This window comes from Cuculus canorus, chromosome 5 (genome assembly GCF_017976375.1).
Source record: "Cuculus canorus isolate bCucCan1 chromosome 5, bCucCan1.pri, whole genome shotgun sequence".
Classification (NCBI taxonomy): Eukaryota; Metazoa; Chordata; class Aves; order Cuculiformes; family Cuculidae; genus Cuculus; species Cuculus canorus.
Genome location: NC_071405.1, coordinates 37,027,333 through 37,043,760, shown reverse-complemented (window position 1 = coordinate 37,043,760; position 16,428 = coordinate 37,027,333). Strand labels below are relative to the sequence as shown.

General features: G+C 39.4%; 1 protein-coding gene across 2 annotated transcripts in view; it reads left to right on the top strand.

Annotated features, from left to right (window-relative positions):
- The first annotated feature begins 707 nt into the window (after positions 1–707).
- The window catches only part of IPO7 (importin 7), a 31,508-nt gene continuing 15,787 nt past the window's right edge, over positions 708–16,428 (top strand). The window contains exons 1-10 of one of the 2 annotated variants that reach the window (XM_054067853.1): positions 708–913; positions 2,218–2,292; positions 9,321–9,402; positions 10,939–11,092; positions 11,431–11,589; positions 12,810–12,966; positions 13,589–13,678; positions 14,118–14,212; positions 14,313–14,397; positions 16,133–16,267. In XM_054067853.1, coding sequence (XP_053923828.1) covers positions 830–913; positions 2,218–2,292; positions 9,321–9,402; positions 10,939–11,092; positions 11,431–11,589; positions 12,810–12,966; positions 13,589–13,678; positions 14,118–14,212; positions 14,313–14,397; positions 16,133–16,267 — 1,116 coding nt within the window. In that variant the 5' untranslated portion in view covers positions 708–829. The remainder of the gene's footprint in view (positions 914–2,217; positions 2,293–9,320; positions 9,403–10,938; positions 11,093–11,430; positions 11,590–12,809; positions 12,967–13,588; positions 13,679–14,117; positions 14,213–14,312; positions 14,398–16,132; positions 16,268–16,428) is intronic. The other variant, XM_054067855.1, reaches the window with a different exon arrangement.

Here is a 16,428-nt window from a genome sequence, read left to right as displayed (position 1 = left end):
CCCGAAAAGAGGTTGTAGCGAGGTGGGTGCTGGCCTCTTCTCCCAGGTAAGAAGTGATAGGACAAGAGGAAATGGACTCAACTCGGGCCAGGGGAGATTTAGATTGGATATCAGGAAAAATGCCTTCACCACAATGGTTCTCAGGCACTGAGACAGCTGCCCAGGGGGGTGGTTGAGTCCCCGTCGCTGGGGGGTTTTCACAGATGGGAGGATGAGGCGCTCAGGGATGGTTCAGCAGCGGGCAGGTACGGTTGGACTCGATAATCCCAAAGCTCTTTTCCAACCAATCGATTCTATGATTCTGTGCTCCTCACGCTGCTGGGTACCATGGACCTGGCTCAGGGAGAGGCCACAGCCGCTCTTCCCGGGCTGCCCCGAACACAAGCGGGCACTGTGGCGGCGTGCCGAGCCCCGAGCCCACACACGGAACGAGAGCCAAGAGATCGACCTCCTCCAGGCTTTCCCTTCCCCTCCTCTCAGCTCGCGGGGGCGGTAGCCCCTTAACACGCCCACCCCGCGGCCGCGGGACTACATTTCCCGTGATGCCTCGCGGAGACAGGAAGTGGCGACCCTCCCTAGCGGCGGAACAGCTCCATCCGGGCCTTTAGTGCCTTCCCTCCCTTTCGCGCGAGTGGGCCGCTGGACTACATTTCCCATTGTGCCCCGCGCGGACAGGAAGCGGCCGTGCTGGCGGGCGGCGGCGGGGCCAGCTCCATCCGGGCCTTTGGCGCTTTCCCTTCCTTTCGCGCCGGCGGCCGCTGTGAGGCGGCGGGTCCATGTGCGCACGGCGCGGCGCGGCCCTCCGCCTCCTGCTCTTCCCGCCGCCGCCATGGACCCCAATACCATTATCGAGGCCCTGCGGGGTACCATGGACCCGGCCTTGCGGGAAGCCGCCGAGAGGCAGCTCAATGAGGTGAGGGCGCCGGCGGGGCCTGGGCCGCGGCGGGACAGGAGGGGGCGGCGGGGTCGGAGGGAACGCGGCGGGAAGGGGCCGAGGGCGAGGGGAGACGCGGGCTGAGGGAGCGAGGAACCCTCGCTCCCTCAGCCCGCGTCTCCCCTCGCCCTCGGCCCCTTCCCGCCTCGCATTGTCCCCAGCACATGGCAGCGGGGCCGGGCGGGGCTCGAGGGGGAGCCGAGCGGCAGAAAGGAGGCCCCCGTTGCCTTTCCCGTCGGTGGGAAATTACCTCCATTGGCTTATTGCTCAGAGTAATCTCTAGAGGGACGTGGCTCAGCGGCTGGACCTGCTTCTGACCAAAGGCAGTCTTTGAATGTAGGAGGCAGTGAGACCCCCGTCGCTTTATAAGTATTGCAGGCTCCTAGTGTAAAAGCGGCTGAGTTCATAGTTGGGTGGTATCTAGGGTTCGTACAAATCCTTTGGTATCGGAGTTAGTGCTGTCGAGGTAGGTGTGCTTTCGTAGTATGGACACGTTCCCGAAAGACAGGGAAGACAGGCTTTCCCACCCAGATATGTCATCTGCTTAAGCTATATTTGTGCGTTATATTGGGATAGAACAAAAAAAGCAGCTCCTACTTTCACAGGTTTCAATTTTGGATAAAGGTTATATTTTTGTTCCTCTTAATTCCACCTGGTAGGTGCAGATTTTCCCTTATTGATGAGAGACTTTCAGGCATTTTGAGGGAAAAAAGGGTGTTTAAGTGTTTGGCTCGGAGAAGAGGTGATAACTCGATGGAGAACGCAAATGATGAGCCCATGTGGCAGCTCTTGTGGTGCCTTTAGTTGGCCTTTTCCAAAAACGTTTCTCTTAGTGGCTCTTTAGCACTTTAGACCTGACAAAACATATTATATGCAACAGATGTTCGACAGAGCTGAGATAAAGGTGAGCCAACTGTTCTCCTGGTAGTAGAGAAACTTACAAAACCTAAAGTTATAGCCCCTCGTATTATAAAGAAGCATAATTGAGCTGCATTCCTGCATGTCATTTAACAAGTGAATGGCGAATAATGGTACATTAGAGATAGATAGGTGTAAAGCTACATATTTAATAGAGGTTTGTATGAAGTAGTTGGCTGTCTTTGCCATGTAGCTTGGTGAAGAGTATTGTAGTGTTTTCTTATTTAAACCAGAAGTGGAGATAATGTAATTGCCTATAAGGGCATTAATGGATATGAAATCTTAAGTTGGCTCTGAAATGCAGTTTTTTGTGTTCTATGCATGTCAATATTTATATGTAATAACTTGCTTGAAATCTATTTTAGCTATTTTCTGCAGGTATTGAGTTGCTGAACGTGCAGGAAATTATATTCTCTGCCAGTCAAGGTCTTCAGCAAATGGTAACTGTGTTGCCTGAAGGATCGTGCTCACTGCAACTGGCTTGTGTTCACACTTTTGAGTCAAAACATCAAGGTCTAACATGTATTACACAAATATTAAATTTGTATAAAATCAGAATATTTGCACCCCTTTAAAAAATCAGCTGTTATGGAACCACTGCATAAGAATTCTATGTTGTTGGAAACGCAGCTTCACTGATCTTTTGTGGAACTTTTGTGATAAAAATATTTATTAAACCCTGAATCTACAAGCCCTCTTACATATGTGTAGTTTCAGTCGCATGTGTGGTCTTGGTTTTGCATAGGTTTATTAAACTCAAAGCTATGCATTTGCTTGCAGGATACTGGCCTAACTTTGTTAACTGTTAAGACAGTTATGTTACTGGTTAATAATGTATGTGAATCTCTTCTCTGTGAAGATGAAATCATGCAGTAGTGAGCACTATTCTTACACAAGTGTTTTTATAAATTAATAGTTGTCCTTGATTGACCTTTTAGTGTCCCTTTAGTTTTTCTGAAGTGCCTCTGTGGAGCTGATGGAACATTTTCGGTAGAGTGGTCAACTTCCCATCAGAGAGGAACGTACTTCAATCAGTAATTGATATTCCTAATTAATGGAGGTGTTAGATAGAGGTCTGTCTTCATCACACTGTATCAGTCAACAAAGCTTCCAGTGACTGAAGAAGGGAACTGGGGTATACGATTCTTGATTTGTTCAGGCTTTATTATTTTTCCTTTGACTTTTGCTAATTTGTTAATTGTTCTGTCCTTTATTTTTTATTTGATGAAGTTTTATCAGGTTATATTGCCTGCACATCTAATGCTGTGAGAACTTCAGGAGTTCAAAAAATGCAGGTGTTCCAGTCTCTTTGGCTTTACTTTCCTCACTTCGAAAATAAGATACAGGGAGTGACACTGCTAGCTCTTGTGACAACCTCTCATGTAATTTGCAGCTGGTCATGTACTCTGGGGTGTTTGCCAGTCTCTGTCGCTCTCTTAGAGGGGAAAGCTGTTTTACAAGAACTTAGAACCAGACACTTCAAGAAGACGCTGTGCCTTTTGAAACAGTCTTTGTACAGTGTGTATAAAGTGTTGCCCAGAAATGGTGATGAAAATTGATATTTTAACCACACAGCTATGGAGTGACACTCCGAAAATAATACACAGTGTAGTTTTGTCTTTTCATATCAACATATTTATAAAGGAACAGTTGCTAGATAATAGTTTCCTTGCAGGTTTCTTCGTTGTAATTCCAGGGAACTTATAAATTAACTGTTACGTGTGTCTTGTAAGTATCTGAGATTAACCCCAGTGAATATGATTTATTAAGAAATTATTTTAGACTAACAACCAGTTTTTTCTGTCGGAGAATTTTTTTTTTAAAAAAAGCAATCCCCGGTAACTTTTTTTTAAGTCACAGCTTGACAACTTCACAGTTTGTTTAGGAAAATGTTATCCTGTTGCTCTGCTGAAAAGGGCCTTCTAGAAGTTATGTTTAAGCTTTTTATGCTGTAATATAAGAGACGGGGAAGGAAAAGTGCATTAGCTTGTTGACTAGACACAGTACATACCATCAGTTTAACAGAATGCAGGAGGGCTTTGGTGTCTTTCATTGCCTGCTTAATAGGTACAAATGTCAGAATGATGGAGTGATTAAATAAATGGTTGGACTCTAACTACTGAGAGCTTTGGAGTGAAGGGTTGTCTTAAGGGCAGAAGCAAGCTGCTTATTACACAGTAGCTTCCACCCAGGAGTTTCCAAATGCTGAGGTGCTATGTTTTGGGTACTTTGGAGTGGGTATTTATAATGTTACCACTATCTATTTTTTTTTTAAAACCTTTTCTAACGCAGTTTTCATTCACAGCTTATGTAGTAGTGTAAGAACAAGAACAGAGCATGGGTCTCCTGGCTCTGATTATTGGATCAAGGGTTCTTTTTTTAAGTTCTGAGTATGACTTTTTTACCCAAAGTACTTGATCGTTTTCACCTCCCTTATCTTTCATCCATATATTTTAGTGTGTGATAGATAAGAGGTGCTTTGGTGAGAGATGGTCTTGGAAGTGTGTGTGTCAGGACTGGTCCAATACCAAAAATCCCCTTGGTGGCAGTAAGGAACTGAGGGAGCTTTGTCTTCATGAGGAAGAAAGAAGTTAGATTTTTGATGTATGTACATCAAGTACAGGGTAAAATCCTAGCCTACAGGGTAAAATCCTAGCCGACAGGATGGCTGGGCACTTTCTCATGACTTAGCAAATAGTTACTGTGTCTGCTTAGCTGGCCTTTGCTAAGAGCACATTCCTTTTTTCTCTGCGAACAGAAGAATAGGCTTCAGAGCTTGCAGACAGTATTCTGATGAAATGAGCATCAAGGATGTTTGCAAGATCTGATAAGCATGTTTGTATTTTTTTATGGATCTTAAACTGGCTGTACGTATAAGTTTGTAGTTGCAGGAGAGGTGGCAGAACTAGCTTGCAAAAAACTGAGGTCAGAGTGACTTCCACAACTGCTGAGTTCTTAAAAAAAGATCTGAAAGAGTGCTATAGGGCAGTTTGCTGATTCAGCGTGGCCTTATACTTCCTAGTTTTACTGTTCTATAAAAAACCAAACTGTTTCATCTCAGTGTAGTAGCTATGCTCACCTAGTTCTGTTAGGGTCCAGATCAAAAGTTGCATGTAGATTGATTTCAGAATTGGAATGCAGAAGATGCATTGGATTGCTATTTTTTTTTCAGTTCCTTTAAAAGGTAAATTGTAACTTTTATTTAAATGTGTGCTACTTTGAATAAGTGTGTAAATAACCTGGTTATTAGATTCTAGTTCAGCAGCAAATAATACTATCCTGCTGTTTTGATTTTTTTCATAACAGTAAATGAGGTACTTGTAGTGTCTGTTATGGTATGTTTAATTCTTAGCATCTAAGAATGCACAAGGGTCTTTTTACCTGATATGAAGCTTCTTGGTTTTTATAATTTACTGGCAAGCAGGTTTTGTATGAGGTCTAAATAATTCTAGTATTAAAGATGAATGTAACTGACTTCAGCAAGTGTCATTACTGGGGAAAAAGTGCTTTTCTGTATCTCAATTAACTGTTGGTAGTCTGTATGCCATGAACTGGTATCTTTTATGTTCATTGCAGACTTCATTCATAATACAGATTATGGAGCTGGCATGACACCTTTCTCAAAAGTGTGTTTTAGCACATGGTGAACAAACGAACTCTGCTAGGGAAAAACTGCAGTGAGATATGCCAGAAGATGTTGTGTTCTGGGACAGTGATTGCTATTAACAGACATGAGTGCAGCATTTGTGATGTGATAGAATAAATTCCTTAGCTAGTGAGTCTGCATAGCAAAGATTGATCTTGGGAAAAGTCCCTGAATTCTTTGGCTCTTAGACAACAGGGTCATACCAGTGACATGGCATGTTGGAGGATTTGTAAGGGGGAAGGACTTGAGGAGTTGTAGTTTTGATTTTCTGAAAGGTTGAGTTACATATTGGGCAACAGACTTAGTCTTTTATTCTCTTGCTCCTTGTTTACAAGTACGCTTGTAAAACAAATATTAAATCTGGAAAACTACAATAATTAAAACAAACAAAAAAAACCAAACCAAAACCCAAAAAAGTTTTCGTCACAGTTGAAGTTTTACTGATGTCGAAAGTTGATGGAGGCATAGAAATTGTCTCTGTTCTCTGTGAAGTTTAGGATATGTGGTGGCAACCACTGTGAAATCCTGATTTTAATTCACTCATGCTAGAGTCATGGGACGTCTGTAGAATAACATTACTTGCCTGTGGCTTTCCCTGAAGTGACATCAGTGCATCTGACTCTTCTGGAGACTGGCAGGCATGGGCCAACAGGGTCTTCCATGTTCAGATAGTTCCCTGGTAGACCTTTAATGAATCTTCGTGTGCAGTTCACCTTTTGTATAGCCAGATGTTCTGGTTAATTGCAGGCAGTAACACCAAAAGCCAGTATTTGTATAGAATATGTATAAAATAGGTGTACTTTTTTTTGATTGCTTTTTTTAGCCGTGCTCTTGCTGAAGAGAAACATGATGGTCCTGAGGGGCAACCATCTTTGGAGAGTAGAAAAACTGAAGATTAAAATAACTGGGAGAGTCATGTGTTCAGTGTTGTTTTAATGCTGTAGGTACAAAATCAGCACCTATGTGGCGTCTTATTTTAAGTTTAGGTTTGTTTTTTTTCTGCATGCCAACAAAACATTGGGTTTTCTTCTTGAAAGTTAAGTAGAACAGGGGAACAAGTGACAGGTTATTGCAGTGCCTGGGTTTTTATCTGACCATTCGGTATGCACATGCCTTCACATCGCTGTCCTTAGTCCTTCCCACATTTCACTTTCTTTGGAAACACCTTCCTTTCAGTGGTGTGGGAAGGGGGTTGTTGTAAAGATCTTGAAGTCTTTTATATTTCATATAGAATGCATGGAAGTGTTAATGTGACTCTTTGTAAATTTAGTCATGAGCTGAATAGTTTAAGGGGAAACATTGTTTGGAAAGTATACGTTATTTTACGTATGCTACCTTGCATTAAAAGCACATTTTTTTCTAGTCTGATGCTGCTTTGAACCACTGAAGGTGATTAAGTGGCTCAGCCTTGTGGTTGGTTGGTGTCTGATGCTTGAGATGGTACTTGTAGGATTTTTTTAAAAAACAAAATAAATATATAGATGTTTTGGTCCTATCCTTTCAAATTTGGTATGGTTCAGAGAATCCAGTAAGAATACGTTATTCCTACACACTAATATAATTGACATTCCTAGGGAGCTTCTGCTACCGTCATAGACTCAGTCCTGTTTTTTTTAATTATGAGAAGATTTTACTTTGGTATTTCATTATATTTAAATGTGTGACAGTTCTGTACACTGTCTACTTTTTTGTCACACTTTTATTTTAAGCCGCAACGCTTTTGTATTCCATTCTCATTAGTTCATTGATAATTTGTAAGCAACTTCCATGTTTTTATTGAAAGGTCCCTGTTAGAGCTAATTTCCTTAAAAAGATCGTTGTCATTTTGTATTAAAAAGGGAAAGTAATCCTTAATTTTTAAAATTCTAGGATTATGTGTGTTTCAGTTTGCACACAGGAAATACATTGCAAATTTTTACTGTCAAAAAGGTAGCTGTTGTAGTTTATCATGGTCATTGTGGAAAGACATCAGTTTGCTCTTTTAAGTCCATTTTATGCAGACTGTAATGTGACCTTATTTGTAGGTGAGCTAAAGGTTGTTGAAACTGAAAGCTTTCTTCAGCAAGTTTGAAATAACACATTTAAGTACAGGAGTAATTCCACTGACATTAACGTTAGGCATAGAATTGAATAGTGCCGTGAATTTAGATTTGGTGTTGCATGGTATGTGTTGCAGGAGAAGTGTCTATTAAGGTTACTTAAGAAAAGAAGGAACTTTATGGACCTGGAGCTGTAGTAGAAATTGATACCAACAAGTAGATTTTATTTTCAGTGTATTTATTCAACCATTACTTGACAGTTGAAAACTTTTTAAATCTGAAAGTGTATTTGCTTTTTCAGGACTTTGGGGGTGTTGGAGGGTGCTGATATTGTGGTGTCAATTACTCCCAGTGCATCAAAATGCACCCTTACAAATAAACATTTCGGTTGGACCAAATGCTAGTGTTGCTTCTGTGGATTTTCTGTAGCCTGTAGATTTTCAGTGCACAGGATGAATGCATACAACACTTTAACGTTTTAGGGAGATTATTAAGTCAAGTTCATTCATTCTTAAATAACAGGAGAGAGGAAAGATAATTTGTGATTGTTTCTCTTTATTATGTTAATTTGCAGTAGCTGAGATAGGTGTTTGGTTTTGGTAGGTGGATAGTGTAATTTCTATGGTTTTCAAAGTAGTAATTTATTTGGTTTATGCAGGGAGTAATAAACTGAGTAACAAGTAGGTAGGAGGGGTTTTCCTGAGAGTTTAACAGATTAATTTATGTACATTGATGCAGTTGTCTTTGATGGAGGCGCTGCAGAGAGAAAGCAGAAATTCATATCATCCAGTCTGGCCACTTGCAGCAAACCTGTTTCAAAGTTTGGTGAGGTGGATCAGGACTTGTGCAGTTGAGTTCTGAACATCTCAAAGGATGTGGTCCTCGGTCTCTGTGGACAGGCTGTCCCAGACCTTGGCCATCCTTGTGGATTTTTTTTTCTTACATACAACTCTTGACCATGAGGAAAATTGTCTTGTCTTCCAGTTACAAAAAGTAGACTTAGCTTTTAAGGATTACAGTGTACTTTTCCCAGCAAAATTAATTTAATGTCTTGAGTTTGTGATGCTTAGGAAAGGTGAGTGAAGGGTGCTTTAATAAGGTTAGTTTCCTCTTATTGAAAATACAGTATAACATTTAGTGTATCAATGACACTTCACAATGTAAGAAAAAACAGGTTTGGTTTCCTTTGTAAGTGAACTCTTGCAAGTCCTTAGGAAGTTGTTACTCTGTGAACGTTGCTCCCTTTTTGTGTCCAGGCAGCCAGTTTACTGTTGCATCGTTCCCGACAGCCACCACAGTAATGCATAAGTGGTCACCTGAAGGTGTTTTTTCAGAAGGAAGAACTATGAGTTGGACAGGCTTGCTTAAGGCTGGGCTTAGTTTTAGAACATAGCTGCCATCTGTTTCTTAGATTATTACATAATGAATTCATACCTTGTTAAGGGTCACTGTAAACTTGCTGCACTTGGGGTTTTCTGGCTATTTAGAGTACTTGTTCTGAATTAAAGTTTGACTGTAAAAGGCTGATTCCTGAAGCCTGTTTAAGTTCTTCAACTCTACTACCTTAGAAGGTGGTTTTTTCCCTCCCCAGTGCTGTCTTCAAAATACAAGAAACACGAAAGTTTGGAATGCTTTGGATAATGAGCTGACTACTGTGAAACTGGCTGAATTGCTGGTATTCTATTGATTGCATTACATCATCATAAAGTTATGGTAAAACCTAATGGGAATGTTCTAAAACTTAAACTATGACTAAATACTATTCTTTTTTTTCTCTCTTCAGGCTCATAAGTCAGTGAACTTTGTTTCAACTTTGCTTCAGATCACTATGTCCGAGCAACTGGATTTACCAGTGAGACAGGCAGGCAAGTTTTCAAATCTTTTTTTCATTGTATCTGCTTTAATGGTGCATATAGCCAAGTACAAATCCACATGCTGTTAATTCTAAAGATTTTAATCTCAAATACTCAGAAGTTGGGAGTTGCTTGAATTACAGTTTTCATGAACTATGTCTGGCACCATACACTGAGTAGGGAAGACAGAAAGAAAAGGTGTCTGCCTCTGCAGTGATTGCTTCCCTCTATTTCTAGTGAATAACTGTCTTTGGGGAAGCAGAGTAGTTCAAGGATCTAAGTTAACCTTTAACTGCTACTGCTAATGTTTATATGCATTTAAAGTGGAAGAAAACAAATTATGTCTTTTGGAATGCTGCTGGTTTGCACATAAGCCATCAGTAAAATCAGATATTGAATATTAGCAACTCTGAATATCACCTTAAAGCTGCTATGACTATTTGGTTGAGGTTTCTGATACAGTACTTCGGTGGTTTTTCTGAGAGTTCAGGAAGTGTGATCTTGATCGCTTATTTGCATCTTGTAGCATCAAGTTGTAGCTTAAGTCTAACATGCATTTTTATCTTATTGCTTGGGGTTACCATTCAGATGATGACTCAGAGTTACTGTCTAACATGCATAATGTGCAAAAAAAGGCAAGGTTTGAAAACGGCCTCTGAAAATGCATCCTAAATGTAAGCCAATTAGAAACCAAAGCAGTCTGTAGACAGATAACTTGTACAACACAGCTTACAAACAGTGCGTGTTTTGCATGGCAATTCATGTCCTCAGTGGGATTTATCATGCCAGAGGGAAGTCTGCGTCACTTCAGTCTTGTAACAGCGTGCATCTGCTGAGTGTTTCTTAGCTTCGCAGATCCTTTTGAAAACCCTTTAGCTTCTGAATCTTCAGTAGGTGCATATGAAATTTGGGAAGAGAAGTTGCTTTATGGATTTGTACATAGATTAATCGTAATGTTGTTATTACTTCGTAATTTGAGATTTCCTATTGCGTTTTCTTCCCAAGTGCTGTAGTCTATATTCTGCCACATAAGCAGTTTGGATTTGTTTGTCAAATGGTAAATGCAGGCATTTGTGCCACCACCCTGGTTGCTACAAAGTGTTGTGACTAGAAACCTTGATGTGAAGAAGCCATGTTTCTCTTTAGCATTTGCTCCTGTATCACAAACTCAATTGGATTTTTTTTTTTCCTTGCAAGGGACAGTTTGGATAAATGGTAATATTGTTTAGTTTGGTTTTAGTGGAAATACTGAAAATAATTATGAAATGCTTTTCCTAAGTATGTTGCTAAAATGTTCCTTAACTGTTTTTTCTGTAGCAGGTAGAAGCAATACATTTAGTATTTTTATAGAACAACACATTCTTTACAGAAATAAAAATACAGACACCACAATAAGTGGATAATAGAGTATTAACCCAGTAAATGACTAGGTTAATGATTTGCATGGTTTTTGTATTTTGATTTCGCTACTCAGAAATGCTAAATGAAATGGTAATTTCAGTCAGTTTTGTGCTTTGAATTGGCTGATTTGCCACTTTTGTCTCACAGGGGTTATCTACTTGAAAAATATGATAACCCAATATTGGCCAGATCGTGAAACTGCACCAGGAGAGATTCCACCTTACTCCATCCCAGAAGAAGATAGACACTGTATTCGTGAAAATATTGTAGAAGCCATCATTCACTCTCCTGAGCTGATCAGGTAGGGAGTTTGAATCTGTGTATGAACTGGCTGTGATTTCTGACTCTTGGTTTATTGGTTTTTTTTTTTACACAATTAAGATCACCTGTATGCTAAGCCTTGTTGTCATCCTAAGCATAGAATTACTATAGATGGAAAAACAGTTGTCAGCTTGGGCAGCCTGTAGAAATTTGAAGTTCCCAAAATGGAGAATATTAAGCAGAAAGTGCAGAACTTAAACCTTCTAAACAAAACTTGAAGTAAGTCCAAGTTTGGGCAATATTGGCTGTTTCGACACCATGATAATATTACTAAAATAATGTTAGTAACTTAGTTAATTATTATGCCTTTGATTTCAGAGTACAGCTTACTACTTGCATTCACCATATTATCAAGCATGATTATCCTAGTCGCTGGACTGCAGTTGTGGAGAAAATTGGATTTTACCTTCAGTCTGACAACAGTGCTTGTTGGCTTGGAATTCTACTCTGTCTTTATCAACTTGTGAAAAACTACGAGTAAGGTTTTTTCCTTAATATATTCATGTATATTTTAATATTTCTTAATATATTTGTGTGTAAATTTGGTTTCTAGTTCAGAAAGTGCAAGGAAACTATATTATTGAACGGAACTTTGGTGCTTAGTGTTCTGTAGTAGTTTTTACAGAACATGCCATCTGGCAGCAGATTGAGTAGACTCATTGAGCACTGATATTTAATATTAGTGAAAAGTCTTCCAAAAATGTATTTTTAAAACCAAAACAATGCAAAACCCAATCCCCCAACGCAAAAATCCCTCACAAGAGTTTAAGAATATTATAGTGTTAGTTGCTTAATCAAAAAATAAAGCTGTCCAGATTTGAAGTGATGTTTTACTTTGTACTTGTTGCCATCATCACCAGTATGAGTGAGATCCTATTCTGCTGTAACAGCTTTTTAGTCCATAAGGGCCACCTTCTTTGTAAGTTAAAAGTTGTGGGGAAGACTTCAAAATGCAGCTTTGTTTCCTTTCAGGAATTTTGAAATGTTTTGAGAAAGAAAATGGAGCCTTATTTTCATCATAGGCGAACTGGTGGGCTGTCACCAGCTTGGGAAGCTCCAAGGCACTATGTCAAGGGGACTTGCAATCAAAGCCTCATGAGAGTCCACCATGTAGCCTTGAAGCCTATGTCCTAATCACATTGTTACATTTGGGCAAATTAATTGGTAACATGTGAGAGGCACCAATGGTAACCTAGGAGATCTCACTATTCACTTTCTTCAATCTCAGTGAAGTAATCTAGCTTCTGGAAATACTTTGGTAAATTGTGAACTCTGAATGCCTTCTTAGCATTTTACTGCCTAGCCCAGCACCTGCCGTTTTTGTCAATAAAAGCGTACCTTTTGCTTGCACATTTTGTAGTGCAGTGGTTGCTTTTCACTATAGTAATGGTGTGGCTGGCAACGATGTAGTATTCAAAGTGAGCAAGTTGGCAGGAGTGCATCACCAGCAGAAAACTAATATAGATATGTAGTGGAGTAATTGACATTCAGCGGTTTTCTAACTTGCCTTTTAACTGTAATGTTGTCTGGCTATAGCGTCATTTGAAATTCTGTAGCAAGAAATGGTTAGGTTTTTTAAAAATCATATGTTATGAACTGTAAGATAATCTACTTGTGTCTACACCGGGGAAAGGTAGACTTGTAAAATTAGAAAGCTACCCGAAAGAGTTACAAAACTAGTTTGTTCTCATCTAAAGGTATAAGAAACCAGAGGAGCGGAGTCCTTTGATAGCTGCAATGCAACATTTTCTACCAGTTTTGAAGGATAGTTTCATTCAGCTCTTGAATGATCCATCTGATCAATCTGTCCTCATCCAGAAACAGATCTTCAAAATATTTTATGCCCTTGTCCAGGTAATGAATACACTTTGCATATATTTGATCAGTGATCTAATTTAAAGTCTTACGCTCTTCCCTAAAGTAATAAATGACAGGAATATTAACAATATTAGATTATATCTGAATAATTTCCGCTACTCTTTAGGTGTGGATCACAGGGTTTCGTATGCTTGATTGTGCTGTACTTGTACTTTTGTACAGTGCTGTTCCTGGCTGGCGTTAGATAAAACTGACGCATGCCATCCTCTAAGGTTTGCTAGAAATCCAGTTAGAAAATCAGGTTTTGAGTGACAGATTGTGGAGTTCAGCCTGCATAGAATTGCCATTGTAAATGCAGCAATTTGGACAGAAACAATTAATTTGCTGTTAATTGCTTCAGAAATTAGTGTAACATCATTTTAAGTAGCAGTAGCTTGGCATTGCACAAGCAGAATGAATTGGACTGAAGACCTCTAACACCTTTGAGAATAGAGATTAGGTTGTGATTAGGTCTTTAGCCTGATTTTCCATGCTATTTGCTAATCTTTTGTGGTAGCTAAGTATAGAAAAAATTTGAAAAAGCTAAAATTCAGACTGAAAGTAACATTATTTTGAAGTTGATTTATAGTAAAATTACTTTGCTTTTCTTTTAAATAAGTACACATTACCTTTGGAGTTAATAAATCAGCAAAACCTGACTGAATGGATAGAAATCTTGAAGACTGTTGTCGATAGGGATGTACCAGCTGTAAGTAGCTTTTTGACTATTTGTCTTTCAGCTTAAACATTTTCTATTTATTGGAATGGAAAATAAAGTTTGGGTTTTTTTCTGCATTCTTTTTTTTTTCCCCTCAATAAATGCCAGGAAAATAAATTTGTAAGCTAAATAGGGTGTTTTCTAAACAAACTAGACAAATTTTGAAAATACGTAGCTTATATAGGAGTTCTGATTTTAAATCATAGCACAACTTGTTTTGGCTTCTTGTTTCAAGAATTTCTTGACCAATTATGCCTTGCGCTTCACAAGATTTACTTTTGGATATGCTGTATTTTTTACATCTATTAATCCAGAAGTGCAAATGACAGATTGAGAGCAAAATATGCTATATAGTTGTTCAAAATGTGTGTGACTTGAACTCTTCGTGCATAGTTGGTAAATAATTCTTTTATTATTATTTTCCTTAAAGGAAACCCTTCAAGTTGATGAAGATGATAGACCTGAGTTGCCTTGGTGGAAATGCAAGAAATGGGCTTTGCATATCTTAGCTAGACTTTTCGAGAGGTATTTTCTCTTCCATCACTACTTTTTCTGAAAAAAAAAACCAAAAAAACTAAATAATATTGCCACACCCTTGAATTTGCGTACTTGCTTCTAATTCTAGGTATGGAAGCCCTGGTAATGTTTCCAAGGAGTACAATGAGTTTGCTGAAGTGTTCTTGAAGGCATTTGCTGTTGGTGTTCAGCAAGTAAGAAACACTGAATGTGGGGGGTATTAGGATAAGTTTAGAGTTAGAAGTGATTTCTTATTTTGTTACTTTCTGAAAGTAGCTTGTGTTAGCAGCTATTTTGCTCGAGACACTTCTCATTTTGTGAAAGACCTGATGAGCCAGAACTAGGCCGTGGTTGGACATTGCTGCCTGGGTGTTCCTTGGCATGGTTGCAGAATTTTCTTTATTTGCCCTAGAGCCTTTATCCCATATCCTGCTTTTCCTCACTGCAATTCTTTTAAATGTCTTTCCTTATTGCGTCCAAGTCATGAGACTGCTTGAATTTGTGGAAAGAGAGGACCAAAGCGCTTGTCCTAAGTAGTGTGGCCTCAAAGACTATTTGTTAGTCTTCTGCTTTGTCCTCGCTTCTGAAGTCTATTCCCCGTCCCTTCATTGGCTATTGAACTTCAAGAAGCATGTTGGTCTGACCATGTGTTTGTCTTATTGATTTTGGAAGATACAAACACCTGTCACTTAAGGTATTGTTTTTGCAGAGTAATTTTCCCTTTTAATTAGTTCACAAGACACTAAAAAAGGAATTTTGACGTGTGTATTCTTTGATAGTCTTTAAAACAGCTACAAGTCTGAACGCTTGCTCTCTTTTCCTATCCTAAGTCAATATCTAATGCTACCAAAGCCTTGTGCTCAGGTGGAGGTAGCAACTGGTTCTGTGTTAAGTCTGAGAAACTTTTAAACGTGGACAGTTAAACTTTGAGGACTAGTAATGTACCTAGAGCATAAAATGATTAATTTCTTAGCATGTGAACGCATCCTCTTTGAACTCACGTGTGAGGCATCTCCTTTGGGAGAAATGCTTCAGTGCTCGTGTAGTGTATGTTATCCATGTAATTGCTTTTCAAAATAATGAGTCTCATTTTCCTAAAATGTTTTCTTGGTGATACTACAGGTTGGTAGATATTTCAGTTCTTCCAGTGCTGTATTTTTTTTTTGAACACTGTTTTACTTGAAGAATTAAATGAAACCCTGGAGATGGCATTTGTCATTTCTCTGCAGCTGGTGCTACTGCTCTTGGCGGTGCAGTGTTGCCACTGACCTGGATTGGGCTTGAGAAAGCTCCATTGCATTAACAATGCCAAACTTCTCAGTGAACTGGAATTTATAATTACTGGGAATGGTCACATGTCCATTTCATGTCATTATTCGTGGAGAGTCTTGGGCTTTAACAAGTGTAAATCCTCATGAATAGCTCTGAATGGCAGCTGAGGAGAAGAATTGAGGCCAGAAAGCAAAAGGGAGAGACTAGTTTGTCATTTTTCAGGCCCTTTCTTCATACGGTATCTTTCTTGTGAGGCTCCACATAGGCAGTCTACTGATTCTTGCCTGAATGTGGATTTTACTGTATGAGTGTTTAGGCATAAATTTCTGCCCCAGAAAGTAGCAGATGGAATAATAAACCTTAGAGGGAAAGATCACTTGGGCTACATTGGTGATGAATTAGCATGTGTTTTGTCTCATTAAAGGACTGTATGCTTAAAAGTAGTGCAGTACCTGACAGGAGCTGCAAATTGTTAAAACGGTTAATGGCATTTAGTAGAAAGATTAGTCAGTACCCATTTTAATCTAATGAATAAACATGGGTTTTTTTTTCTGGTGGGTTTGAGAGGTTCTTGTGTAGGACTGTGAGGGAAGGTAGAATTCCGGTTTAAGTGTTCTATGCTGAGTATAAGCTATTGACAAGATCTGATCTTTCTAGGTGTTGCTGAAGGTGTTGTATCAATACAAGGAAAAGCAGTACATGGCTCCAAGAGTTCTCCAGCAAACGCTGAATTACATCAATCAAGGAGTGTCGCATGCAGTCACCTGGAAGAATCTGAAACCTCATATTCAAGTAAATAATTTTCAGTGTTTAATACTTAAATGACTTGGTATTACTTTGGTCAGTTTGTTGTACACTGTTTAGGGAGCTCTTATAAATTGCTGGTGGAAAGAAGTTAAAGCCTGTTTAGTGAAGTTTACCTTGGTATGTGAGCAATGCTAGCTAATGGCTTT